The sequence below is a fragment of the Takifugu rubripes genome, chromosome 5 (genome assembly GCF_901000725.2).
Source record: "Takifugu rubripes chromosome 5, fTakRub1.2, whole genome shotgun sequence".
Lineage (NCBI taxonomy): Eukaryota > Metazoa > Chordata > Actinopteri > Tetraodontiformes > Tetraodontidae > Takifugu > Takifugu rubripes.
The window spans coordinates 13,280,420-13,292,387 of NC_042289.1; the positions used below are offsets into that span (position 1 = coordinate 13,280,420).

An 11,968-nucleotide genomic window follows, 5' to 3' on the forward strand; every position below is an offset into this window, starting at 1 on the left:
CACCATGCGACAGCTTATTTCACTTTTTTCTTTTTTGGGGGCACGGCCAATTTCACATCCTGCCATGACACAGATGAACCCTTTAACCTTGGAATGGAAGTTTTTCTCTCAGCTATCTGTTCTTCACTGTTTTCTGTTGTTGGAAACATAGCAGCAAATGTAGAATATGCATATACTTCTAGAAAACACAAAGAATGTATTTGAATAAGCAAAATATCAGATTTATTGTTCAGAGAACACAGACCCATTTCCCCACTCGTATACAGTATATAGGCAGTAGTTATACAAGGTTGCATAACAGTAGGTTGCTTTACGATCATAACCTTGAGAGCTATTTTTTCATAAACACATAACCTCCCTGCAGGGGAACAAACAACATGTCTCAGACAAATGCTTAGAGCTAATGAGTTTTTTTATTATTGTAACTTTTTCCCTTTAAAAGTATTTGAAATATGAGCTTGTCAAAGCAGCAAACATGGAATTCCAGTACTCCAGAGAAGAGAAAAGCAACATAAACCTGGATTATTGTATATATACATCCTCTTTGTGTATACCGAATTCTATTCTATTCTATTTTATCTTATGTTTCTCTGCGTGCTCTTGCTGTTGTTGCACTGTAAATTTCCCCGTGTGGGACAATAAAGGACCTGAATCCTGAAAAAAAGACAATTCTACAGAAATCCTGCAAATAGGAAAGATTAACAAAGGTAAAATGCATCTCTAAACAGAGCAAACACTTCACAGCCTGCCTTTGCAAAGTAGCTTCACATGAATGGATCACCCTTCATTCACTACATCTATAATGCCAGTAGAAATTAACCAGAAGAATAAATAAAAGAATATTAGAATATTAATAATAAATAAAGAATTAAATAATAAAGAATTATTAGAATATTTTTCAGTGCATGGACATTTTAACAGTTTGTGTGATCACTTAAAGCAGGGCAAATGCTGCCACGGCACATAGAAGCATAAATCTCACTTAAAATCTCTCTGGTTTGTTTTTTGCAGTGGGTTGGATAAGATGGCAGCTAAAGGCTCTCAAGCTGATTCAAATTATGCCAAAAGTACATTGAGCTAGAGCTCTAAACACCGTGTTGTTTGTAAGTCTGTAATCTAAATTGTGTCAACACACTGGCCTCAAAAGTGTTCCGCAAATGATGAATTTGTGAACATGTGCAAACAATCTATCTCGAGGTAAAAGTATTATAATCTTATGTTATGGTTTGGTTGTGAAGGAACCCTGCTGACTTTACTCCACATCACACAGCGGATGGATCATCTCACAAACACAGGAGCAAACATGAAAGGATAAAGCATCTGAGATAAGATTCCACAGGAATTTAAGGAGCTGTGGACCAGCCTTATTGAAGTGGGGGCATCTCATGGTCCAGATAGTCCTGCGGCCTTGTGAAAGGGGAATTCCGCCCTCAAGGAGCCTGTGATAACACGAGATTCCGTAGTTCAGTTTCAATCAGAGTTTTCTCCATAGTATATAGGTCATGAGGAGTATCAGGCCAGCAGACAGGCAGGCAATCACAAACTGATGGATAGAGAGGACTTTTTCCAGTGTGTGGATCCTGTCCTCCATTGCGCTGGTGTGGAAGTAGTCATAGATGCCAGCGCCGATGCTCCACAGTGCCCACACTGCATCCACCACCATTGGCATGGCGAGGCAGACACAGAGGTTCAGTCAAGCTCTGTCAGCAACTGGAACAGACCCAAACATACATTTTAACATATTCATTTCACTTAAATGTAAATAAAAATGCACAATCAACCGTGTTTTTACAGGGCTGTTTAATTGATAAGAAGCTCAGGATTAAATAGTTAATATTGCCATTTTGAGGACACATCAGGAAACTTTTTTCAATGGACATCTATTTTCGAAAACATTTTGGATGCAACACTTGGATTGTTGTTTAACACAACGCAGCTTCAATAGATGCAACTGTACCACTGGAGAGGTCACTGCCACTAGCAAGCTATGCTAACGGTCGGTATGGAAATGATTATGTTTTTGGTTAACAGGCATGCACGATTGATTCAATCAAGTTACTTACAGCTTGAGCTAATTCTTCTGAATGCGCAGGATCAACACAAGCTTTGCAGCAGTCGCCGCATCACAAGTGCATCATCTCGTAGCATGTTTTACGGTTTCAGAGAAAAATGTTTCCATCTTTAGCAACTCTGACTACTTCCGGTTGTGCTCTTGCTCAATACTCCCTCCACACTGGCAGCGTTTCTCCCCCCACCCTCATCAATAAGCGATGAATATGACCGCGGAATAGAATACATGGAGAGTAAAATAAGGAATATAGTAACCTTAAGTACTATTTTCGGTTTTATTGTCCGGCGTTCGACTGGATGTGCCAGGCGCGGTGGCCAAGTGGTAAGGCGTCGGTCTCGTAAACCGAAGATCGCGGGTTCGAACCCCGTCCGTGCCTTGGGGCGTGTTTCGATCCGCAATGTATTTTAGAAAAGTATCTCTTCGTAATAATGGATGCGATTATAATGTCACTGGTAAGTGTGGATTAATGTGAACACTGTGTCATCGTTCTCCTTAATAATACCTCACAATAACTTTATTTACCTCCGCCAAGGAGTTATATGACAGGTGGAATTTTTCAGTTTTGTTGGCCCTTAAATTTCATTACATTTTGGTGAGCGTTCTTTGGTTTACTGATCCACTTTACTTTGTAAAACTGCGAGAAAAGGATCACAATACATAACTTTCAGTTTCGATGTAAAAACGTACATTCACACTAATTTCTGTGCGTAGAATAAATAACCTGAGGTCTTAACATTAGCAATACGTAGTATTTTGAATAGCAACTACAATAGTAAAGGATAACATCAATTTACAGATTATGCCTTTGAGAAGTGCAAAAGTAAATGAAGTAGCCAGACTCGATCCAGGAGCAACATGTTTTTCGTATTCTGCTGCACTTTTACCTGGTGCTTGACGCACTTCCTGCTTCCAACCTACCCCACTAGATGACAGTGTAACCAGATTAGCTGTAGACTGAAAATTTAAATCTGTTAGAGAATAAACCTCCAGAAAAGGAATAAAATAAGAACACAAAACTGAGGGACAGTATAGTCACTGTGTACAAATTGTCACATGTGACACATGACTTGTATGCTAGTGATGTGCATATAACATGAATGCTTGGTGCTTTAGCAAATGATGGATGAACAGAGTTCCCAGATATCAAATTCTGATGTAAAATGAAACTTTATTAAAAAGATAACAATTATGTAAACCACTACAGACTTTACATATGTTATTTGATTATACTTCTAAATTAGAAAAAGAGAAAGGCCCTAAATCCCCAATATATGTATGCAAATTAAACATCCAATTGCTGATGCTAGCAGACTGAATGTGGTAACAGATGTTATTTTCCATATTGCATGATTTTACAGTTACAGCTCATCAGTAACAACATGCACGTTGCCATTAATCTTCAGCTGTGTGCTCTCCCAGTCAAAAACATTCCCTCTTGGAGCTCTTATCCCAGTGAACAAGTCCTCGATGACGCTCCCTGGGAGTACCGAGTCCCACATATTAACGTCGTAGATCTCACCAACCAGGCTCTGTTTGGCATCAAAGCTACCCAAGTAATTGTCTGGATCTTGTCCAAGGATCACTCTGCCCCCTGGCCGGATGGTGTGACCCTTCTTGTAAATTTTGGTCAAGCTTTTCTTCCCATCCATGAAGACATTTGCTGCTCCCGTGCTGGAATCCCAGGTGAAACACAGGTGGCTCTGCAAGGAGCCAAGCTGAGGAACTTGGAAGAACACTCCTTCTCCACTCAAGTAGAAGGATAATCTACAGCCACAGATTTGGAAAAAGTAATCAGATTATTTGATAAGATTAACACAGTTTCATTTCTGGTTTGATGACTCTTCTTTACTTAGTGAGAATAAGCTATTTAGCACAACAGTCCGTGACTGAGAATATCACACTTTTCATTAGTTAGTTGGTAACATTTCTGGGAAACAGTTTCAATTCCAAACCTCCAACTCACGTACCTGCCATCCAACTCACGCCACACATTCAGCTCATCGTAGTCTTGAGTGCGGTACGCGAACAAGATGATTTCACGCTCGCCTTGGAGCTCAGTGGCCACTCGCATGCACAGAGTGAACGCCTCCAGTCTGAGGGGGGATTGCGGAATCATCTCCACATAGCTGTTGCTGGACTCGGAGGGGAACACCAAGCTTTTAACACCGCCACCCTCTGACAAAATAGAGAGGACATCATCATCATCATCATCATCACCATCATCATCATCATCATCATCATCATCGTCATCATTCCAACTGTAAGACTGCAGCACAGAAACAGCTGAGCGACTCCAGAGTAGGAAAGTTATGAAACTACCTGCCAACGTTGTGGAGAGGACGGCAACAAGAAGGAACACCACAGGCCTCATTTTGTCCCAGCAAACCTGTAGAAACAATTGGCATGCAGCAAAGAGAGTAAAGTTAAATAATTGAAATCATATATTCATTAATAATTATATGTGTGTGAATGCTACAGAACAGACTGTGCTCACTTTACGATCCGGCAAGTTTTGCTGCCAAATTACAAGTCTTGATGGTTTTTAAATGCTTTTCTGACCCCTCCTTGTTTAAACATTCAGAGTGTATACATCAGTATTATTTGCTGATTGTTGTGTAATGTTTAAACTAACAGATTGGATTTGCTCAGAGATACGTAAAAATACAAAGGTTATTGTGGACAAACAAGGTTTATTATTGTGAAAAAAATTAAGGTTTTTCTGACTTTTTCTAACTTTTCATTCTTAGAGTACGGTGGCTGAGAGGTGCAAAACACTTTAACAATCGGATGAAACAAATTTACAGATGAAACAAATTTACATATGACGGACCCCATATTTATTTCCCAATATTTATTTCTAATAATGTATATACAGTAATTTATCACATTTTGCTACACCTTTTAATCCAATATAACCTGCAACACTAGTAAGAGATGCAGGTTTTCCAACAGACTTTAGCCTTGAGATGGTAGTTTAATTCCGATTAAGTGGGAAATTCTGTCAAATTAATTGCATGAAGCACCAAAGAGATCATGTAAAATACCCCTACACAAGAGACATCATCAAGGGCATCTTTTCTGGAAATTTAAATTACATGTGAACAGCCTGAAATGCTTAAATAATCATCGGACATTCAAGTGAATCGTTTACAACAAAAATATTTCTTCCAGAGAATGACTGGCAGTGCTTGCCAAGGTCAGAGAGCGCCCCTGCTGGTCGCTCCTCCGGTTTGACCGGAACCAGACGGGCGGTAGGACCCGGAAGAGGAGGAGCTCCGCTCAGATACCCGGAAACATGTCGGACCAAAACACGAAGGACGTGGAAGAAAAGCTTTATAGTGAAATTTTAAGGTCTGTTTTCTTTTAAAGTAAATAGTATTTGATTTTTAATCCCAAAAATACATATTGTGTAATTAACTTTGGTAGAATTTTATGTTTTCAAGCTGTTTTCCCTTCTGTCTTCGCGTTAGCTGGCAAAGTTTTGAGGTAGTTTGACAAGTAACACCTTGTTTTTTAAAATCGGTATCGTGGTTCTGTACTCCAGCTAGGTTCCATCTCAGGGCCCGTCAATGACAGGGATTCGTCCATTTTACGACAACATTTTTAACATTTTTCTTTCCCATTAGTCAGTGAAAGTAAACCTGAATCTGAACATCTTCCTTTTATCAACAGTCCCTGTGAGCTGTTTGCAGCCCGGTCCAGGAGTCACAAAATCCCAATCAGAGGCCAGAAAGATTTCTTCCCCAACGACTCAGAGCATCAAAAACAGCGACTTGAGCAGAGTCTTAAGGAGCACTGGAGCCTTTTAGCAGAGGAGCGAGTGGAGAGACTGTGAGTAGCATCAGGTTTTACCATATATTCAAGCACTCTTTTGAATTTCATTACAAAAACAAAAGCCGGTCACCAGATTTCTCTGACTAAGCTGATCCAGTGGCTCAACTGTGTGCTGAAACAGAGATCATTTCATTTTTTTATGACAGAAGAAACCTTGCCAAGGCCAACTGGATCCCAAGTGAGCAGATTGTAGAGCTTCAGACTCCAGCTGTAAGTACAGTGACAAACTGGCCAGTTTGTCTCTTGTTATGAATGACTTTCCAGTGTGTCTCCGAGAGTTTGAGAGTGATTTTGCGCAGGGCAAGTTTTGGCAGACAATGGGCTTCTCTTCTGAAGGCAAACAGCGTCTCCTCCCTGAAGAAGCTCTCTACCTGATGGAGTGTGTGAGTGCTCCACACAGCCCGAGATAGCCTTTTAATATCACTTCTAATGTCAGTGTGTTTTTGGTGAAACAGTGGATTCACAGGCCTGTTGTGTGTCCAGGGAAACCTGCAGGTGTTTTACCAGGACCTGCCGTTCTCCATCCAGGACGGGTATGAGAGCTTTCTGTCCCCGAGCACAGTGAGCCTCCAGCAGTATCAGGTTAGGGTTCAACCAAGGTCTCCTGAATGAGCACAGCATTGCAGAACTTTTTCACTCACTTTTACCCCCCCACAAAGGTTTTTGCGCATCTGAAGCGGCTCGGCTATGTGGTGCACAGATTTGATCCCAGGTAAAAGAATCCTGATGCACATTTTTGTTATCACAGTGTTCCACGGCGTCGACACTCACCCCTTGCTTTCCTTTTGTCTGCCACTTGGCATTTTACTGAGATCTTGAGAAAGGAGGTATGTGTTGTTTACAGTTCAAATCTCTCACGATGTGATGTGTTTGTGTCCTGGCAGTTTGGTGCCGTCGTCCTACACGAGACAACTGAACCTGCCTCTGTCACGAGACAGAGCGGGGAGGCAGCTGAAGCGGAAGCGCAGCGCCAGCCCACCCGCTACATCCAGGTGAACACAAACCGAGCCCCTTTATATCTTTTGTCCAAATCCTGATTTCATTTTCGTTGCTGATGAAATCAAGCTCCAATTATGCAATTTGATGTAAAATTATTAACAGGGAAATTGTGTGGTTTGGGTTAAAGTGGCGATAAAGTGGTGCTGACATTTATGAGATGAAGGGCCGAGGAGAGATTTTAGAGTTTTTTTTTCCCTTGCTGCAGTCAAGCTGAAGAACAGAGCCAATCCACAGGTGACAGAATGCAGGAGGATAAAAGACACCTGGCTGCACCTGCAGGGTCCTCCGGAACTGCCCGCAGAACCTGGTGGGACACAGACGACCACATGGAACGAACCAAGCGCCAGCCTGATTCTGCTCCCCCTCACTGGCGTTTCAGCTCCATCCACTTTCCTGACCTGGGCTCCACAGAGACCCCTCTCTTGACCTCACCAGATCCCTCTCTGCTTCCCGGGCCTTTTCCTGTAGGGGGCTGTGATATCGCCCCCTGGAGACAGAAAATAAACCTGCGCAAGGTGAAGATGTCTGCGAAGGATCAGGAGAGGGACGAGGACAAGCACAGGCACCAGAGGGACATCAACAAGGACAGAGAGGTTAGTAGAATGCCTTAAACCTGTGACATAATTGTAAGCTTTGTTAGACCTTTCTACGTGTTTGGTGTATTTTTGAAGGTCCAGCAGTGCAGAAACTGGGCAGAATATCGAGAGCTGCTGGTGAGGAGGGGGAGAAGGCCAACACGTCGACACGAGTGCCTTTGGAACAGGGAGGTCACACCCTTACATGACCCACGGCATCCGATCCCCACAGGTGAGATCACACATTTGAACTCTGGAGGAAGTTGAAGTTTCTGATGGTTGAGCTCTTCTGTTTTTGCCAGCGGAGCTGTTGGAAAAGATCCGTGTGACCCAGTCTACACATTTGCTGGAGGGGGTGTCCAGGTAACCCAGATTTGATGGTTTATTTAAAGGTTGTTGAGAATTCTGTAATTATCAATGAAGAATTTGATGTCTGCTTTAACTGTAAATACATGTATTAAAGCAAACAAATATTGGACTTAATGTAAATCTGTGATAATTAAGTTCTGTCTGTGGGACAAAGGAGCACGCCGCCGCGGCGCCTGTTGGTTTTGGCCCTGTCTTTGCTCAGGCTGATGAAGTGTGCTTTGAACCCGTGCCTCTGTTTGTGTGGTCAGCATAAAGGGTTCAGACGAGTGGAGGATCTGTTTCAATGTTTACCAGCCTGACTTGGTGGCAGGCTTTAAGAAGAGCAACCCGGGGAAACCGTACACCCGCATGTGTGTGTGCAGGTGAGCACACAGACAGTTTGTTTAAGGTCGACCAACAGGAAATTAGTTCAGTTTAAGCACCGTTGTGGTGGCTGCTTCTTACATCTGTGAGCAAGCACATTAGACATGAAGATTGTTGCTTAGCAATAATTAATGTTTATTTGCTGGTTAAATGAAATCATTTGCGTGGCCTTGTCTTGATAGTGTTGATGTAATAACGGGTGATTTTCCTCCCTGTAGTTTCGACGGTCCCGTTCCCGACCTGCGGGCTATCAAGCTGCTGACCTTCCAGAGCGGAGACGTCCCCGTGGTCATTGCGGTCGTGGACCAAGGAGACATCTCCTTCTACACCTTTAAAGACTTCCAGCTGCCAGTTGACGTGTACCCCTAAAGCCCATCTGCTGACTCGAAAACAACAAAATAAATAACATTTTGTGTCACAGAGGTGCTGAAATTGTGTTTTTTCTGGCGCTTTCTTTTAAAATTTGTCTGTTTTCTTTTTTCTGGTTTAAAGAAAACCTGTGTCGACTAGATACAGGAAACTGGTGACAAAAACAGAATATCTGTGTGGTACTTTTGCACCCAAACTGTCTCTTCATTGTTCTTTTTTGGTCATGAGTGTACAGCGGTGATGTGCTGATACTAAAGTGTTAAAACGCACTCTTGAATCAGCCTCTGTGAAGTGTTCAATACGGTAACGTAGCCCACATCTGAGCACATTCCTCCCACCAGCGTGTTCCTCTCATGTTGACTTTGTGCTTCAGCTGCTGGACGGCTATAAATCCCTCGGCCGTGCCTTTGATTGCATCCTTTCACGTTGGGCTGTTCTATTGTTGGGAGGTTTCGCTCACTTCCTGAGACAGACGGCCCCGAGAAGGATGGTGGCCCTGAGGGTTCTGGCCCTTCTGGCTCTGATTGGTGCGTGATCCATCCCCGATTCGTGATGACTCAGGTTTCTGTCGATTTAAAGCCTTTTTCAAATCTTCCAACAGCAGCCATTTGCAACGGCGAGACGGCCGACTGCTCCTATGTGTCTCTTATGAAGCATTTAAACTTAACATCCAGCAGTGAGCTGCCAGTCATGAGACCTGTGAAACACTGGAGGACCCCCACCATCGTTCTCATCGACATGTTACTGGATGGCATTTTAGAAGTGGTGAGTGTTTATGAGCTTCTGTGTGATTGTAAAGGGGTGTGCGGCTGTTATTACACATAAACATTGTCCCTTAATGACATATTGTATGTTAGTGTTTACTACAGTCTTGTTTGTGCTCACAGGACGAGAAGTTTCAAACCGTCATGAGTCACATTTCTGTTTACATGGTAGGAAAAAGTCACTTCTAGTTCAGCTGTGGAATCACCGGAACGCCATTTGAGAAGGTGCCTATTTTCTTTCCTCAGAAGTGGAAAAATGAATTCCTTGCTTGGAATTCCTCTGTCTTCTGTGGAATGGAACTGCTGCCCGTTTCGTTGTCGCTGCTCTGGGTACCGGATATCGTCATCAGAGAGGAGTGTGTAGTATTGATTATCTCAAAAAACACCAAATCATTTTGTTTTGGGAAAAAACAATCAGTGTTCATTGAGTGCAGTCATGGAACTGAAGTCTGGGTTTCAAAGAACCTTCAGTCCTTAAACAGTAACCTTCATAATGGCTTGGAAAAGGTGAATGGTTCTGCAGCTTGTGAAGACCTTCTTAATGTGGATGCTGGTGCATTTTTATATCATCTCCAGCACAAAACAGAGCCAGTTACATAATTTTATTACATCCAGTCACAGGACACTTTAGGAAACAATTTAACCTAAAATTTTATTCTATAGAATATACATTTGCAGTGTAATATTAGTGCTCACGCAAGACATTTATTATAATTCCAACTCTTATTTTCTGACTAGATGTTGTAATACATATCTCTACCACTAGGGGCAGTAGTGAGTCACTGGTCAGCAGCATGAAGAGGATTCTGAATAAAACAAGCTAAATGAGAGTGCAGAGCTGATGTCTTTCTTCCTCTGTTTGTTAAACCTCACCCTGTCTCCTACCCTCAGTGTCTCGGATACTTCCAGCAACTATATGAGCCCTCTCGCCACCTTGTCATCCAACGGTTGGGTTCACTCGAGTTTGCGCCACGTGCTGACCTCCACCTGCAAGCTAGACCTCAAGTTGTTCCCGTTTGATATGCAAATATGTAACTTATCATTTGGATCCATGTCCTTCTCTGGTACTATTTGGCACATTAATAAGTCAATCTCTCCTTTTTAAGGAAAGTTGTAGTTATAATATCCTTTTTTTTGTTGACACACAGATGACATCATAAGTATGCGGGCGCGCACTAATGAGTCGACGCTTTTTCGCCTCTCTGAGCAGACCATAGTGACACATGGAGAATGGGCTCTCAAAAATATTGATATTACCCTTATAAATGAGACCAAAGTCGGTTTTTCTCAAAGCGCGCTGGTTTACACGGTAAGAAATCATTATCATACCAGGTCGGCATGACGACTGAGCACAGTTTTAATCGTTTCAGATCACAATCCTCAGGAAACCTCTTCTTTACGTGGTCAATTTCATCGTACCCCTCTTCTACCTGCTGATCCTGGACTTGGCCTCCTTCTTCATCAGCGAGGCCCGAGGCGAAAAGCTAGGCTTTAAGATCACCATACTGTTGTCCATCTCTGTCTTACTGTTGATCCTGAAGGACATCCTTCCGTCCACGGAAGATAACCTGCCGATGATCGGTGAGTCCTCAGGTCAGGTTCGACTCCACAGAAGCTGAAGATGTTCACGTTTCTGGCCTTGATTTCCAGCCAACTTCTGCGTGGGCATCTTCGCCCTGGTGGGCATAAGTGTCTTGGAGGCCATGGTGGTGACCTTCTTATCTGACCTTGACGGTTATTGTGATCAGAACTATCGAAGATTTGCAGACAGCTCCGTGGAGATTGAACTGAATGATGGCAGTCACATTGGTAAAAAGAAAGGTCAAAGTATTTTCATGGTTATTGTAAGACAATAAAACTCAATTTTCCTTCTCAGAGAACGATATTAATGCTGAGGTAAATAAGAAGGGCTCCCACCATCAGGAGGGGCCCAGTGTGAGCAAGCTGCTGAATCAAATCCTGCAGGAAGTGAAGTCGGCGCAACAGGAAGTCAACAGAGGAGCTCAGACGGGGCCCGGCTTCTACAAAAGAGTGGCTCACATCTTCGACTGTGTCTTCTTCACCTTCTATTTAATGACTGTTGTGGTTTTTCTGTCATACATGTATATAACATGGTTTCATGTTTATGAATAATGATTCTGATGATTCCCGACATCATTATCGATGTGTCTATGATTGCAATGCCTGTTCCATTACTGTCTGGTGCGTTTTAGTAATCTGTGTTTGTTCTTTTGGTTAGCATAAATATAAAAATGTTGTATTATTTACTAGAGATATCGATGTTCTCACACCCCAAAAACTTATTTTCGTTTAGGTTTGGATTTTTCTGAGTAATTTTTTTGTCTAAGTTAAAGATTTCCTTTAGTAATCACTCTTTGTGGGTGGACTGTCATTGAAGGTTTGCTTTGGTATAATGATATTAAACTGTTTGGCCTTTTTTCCAGGTCTTTCTTTGGTGCGTATGGTCGAATCAATAATGATTAATTGGTCTTTATTTGAGGATTTTATCGGTTATTCGTGGCTTAACGACAGATTGAAGTTCCGCATAACGTTAACACAGACGACTATTCCCCTTCATAATAAAACACATGAACTCTTAGACGCAAAGTGTGCGGAATGTAACG

General features: G+C 42.4%; 3 protein-coding genes, 1 long non-coding RNA gene and 1 other non-coding gene across 5 annotated transcripts; 3 read left to right on the forward strand and 2 right to left on the reverse strand.

Moving 5' to 3' along the window:
• Nucleotides 1-199: 199 nt before the first annotated feature.
• LOC115249842 (uncharacterized) lies at nucleotides 200-2,951 on the reverse strand. The gene is made up of 2 exons (XR_003888468.1): nucleotides 2,064-2,951; nucleotides 200-1,710 (listed from the first exon to the last, which is right to left on the reverse strand). It is a non-coding gene; the product is annotated as an uncharacterized lncRNA (long non-coding RNA).
• On the forward strand, nucleotides 1,884-8,643 carry tsen54 (TSEN54 tRNA splicing endonuclease subunit). Its single transcript, XM_011604313.2, has 13 exons — nucleotides 1,884-1,996; nucleotides 5,243-5,422; nucleotides 5,744-5,902; nucleotides 6,052-6,115; nucleotides 6,205-6,288; nucleotides 6,389-6,487; nucleotides 6,565-6,617; nucleotides 6,790-6,897; nucleotides 7,110-7,497; nucleotides 7,576-7,711; nucleotides 7,782-7,842; nucleotides 8,097-8,210; nucleotides 8,430-8,643. The coding sequence occupies exons 2-13, from the start codon at nucleotides 5,367-5,369 to the stop codon at nucleotides 8,578-8,580; spliced, it is 1,473 nt and encodes a 490-aa protein (XP_011602615.2). The 5' UTR covers nucleotides 1,884-1,996; nucleotides 5,243-5,366; the 3' UTR covers nucleotides 8,581-8,643.
• Nucleotides 2,376-2,447, forward strand: trnat-cgu (transfer RNA threonine (anticodon CGU)). Its single transcript has one exon. It is a non-coding gene; the product is annotated as a tRNA-Thr (tRNA).
• Nucleotides 3,220-4,655, reverse strand: LOC101078132 (pentraxin fusion protein-like). Its single transcript, XM_029836263.1, has 4 exons — nucleotides 4,566-4,655; nucleotides 4,391-4,457; nucleotides 4,039-4,246; nucleotides 3,220-3,835 (listed from the first exon to the last, which is right to left on the reverse strand). Exons 2-4 carry the CDS (start codon nucleotides 4,440-4,442, stop codon nucleotides 3,430-3,432), a joined length of 666 nt encoding a protein of 221 aa, XP_029692123.1. The 5' UTR covers nucleotides 4,443-4,457; nucleotides 4,566-4,655; the 3' UTR covers nucleotides 3,220-3,429.
• Nucleotides 8,644-8,770: 127 nt separating the features above from the next.
• LOC105416499 (5-hydroxytryptamine receptor 3A) lies at nucleotides 8,771-11,814 on the forward strand. Its single transcript, XM_029836262.1, has 9 exons — nucleotides 8,771-9,107; nucleotides 9,182-9,345; nucleotides 9,468-9,512; nucleotides 9,591-9,700; nucleotides 10,236-10,408; nucleotides 10,493-10,653; nucleotides 10,715-10,925; nucleotides 10,995-11,153; nucleotides 11,221-11,814. The coding sequence occupies exons 1-9, from the start codon at nucleotides 9,068-9,070 to the stop codon at nucleotides 11,475-11,477; spliced, it is 1,320 nt and encodes a 439-aa protein (XP_029692122.1). The 5' UTR covers nucleotides 8,771-9,067; the 3' UTR covers nucleotides 11,478-11,814.
• Nucleotides 11,815-11,968: the final 154 nt, after the last annotated feature.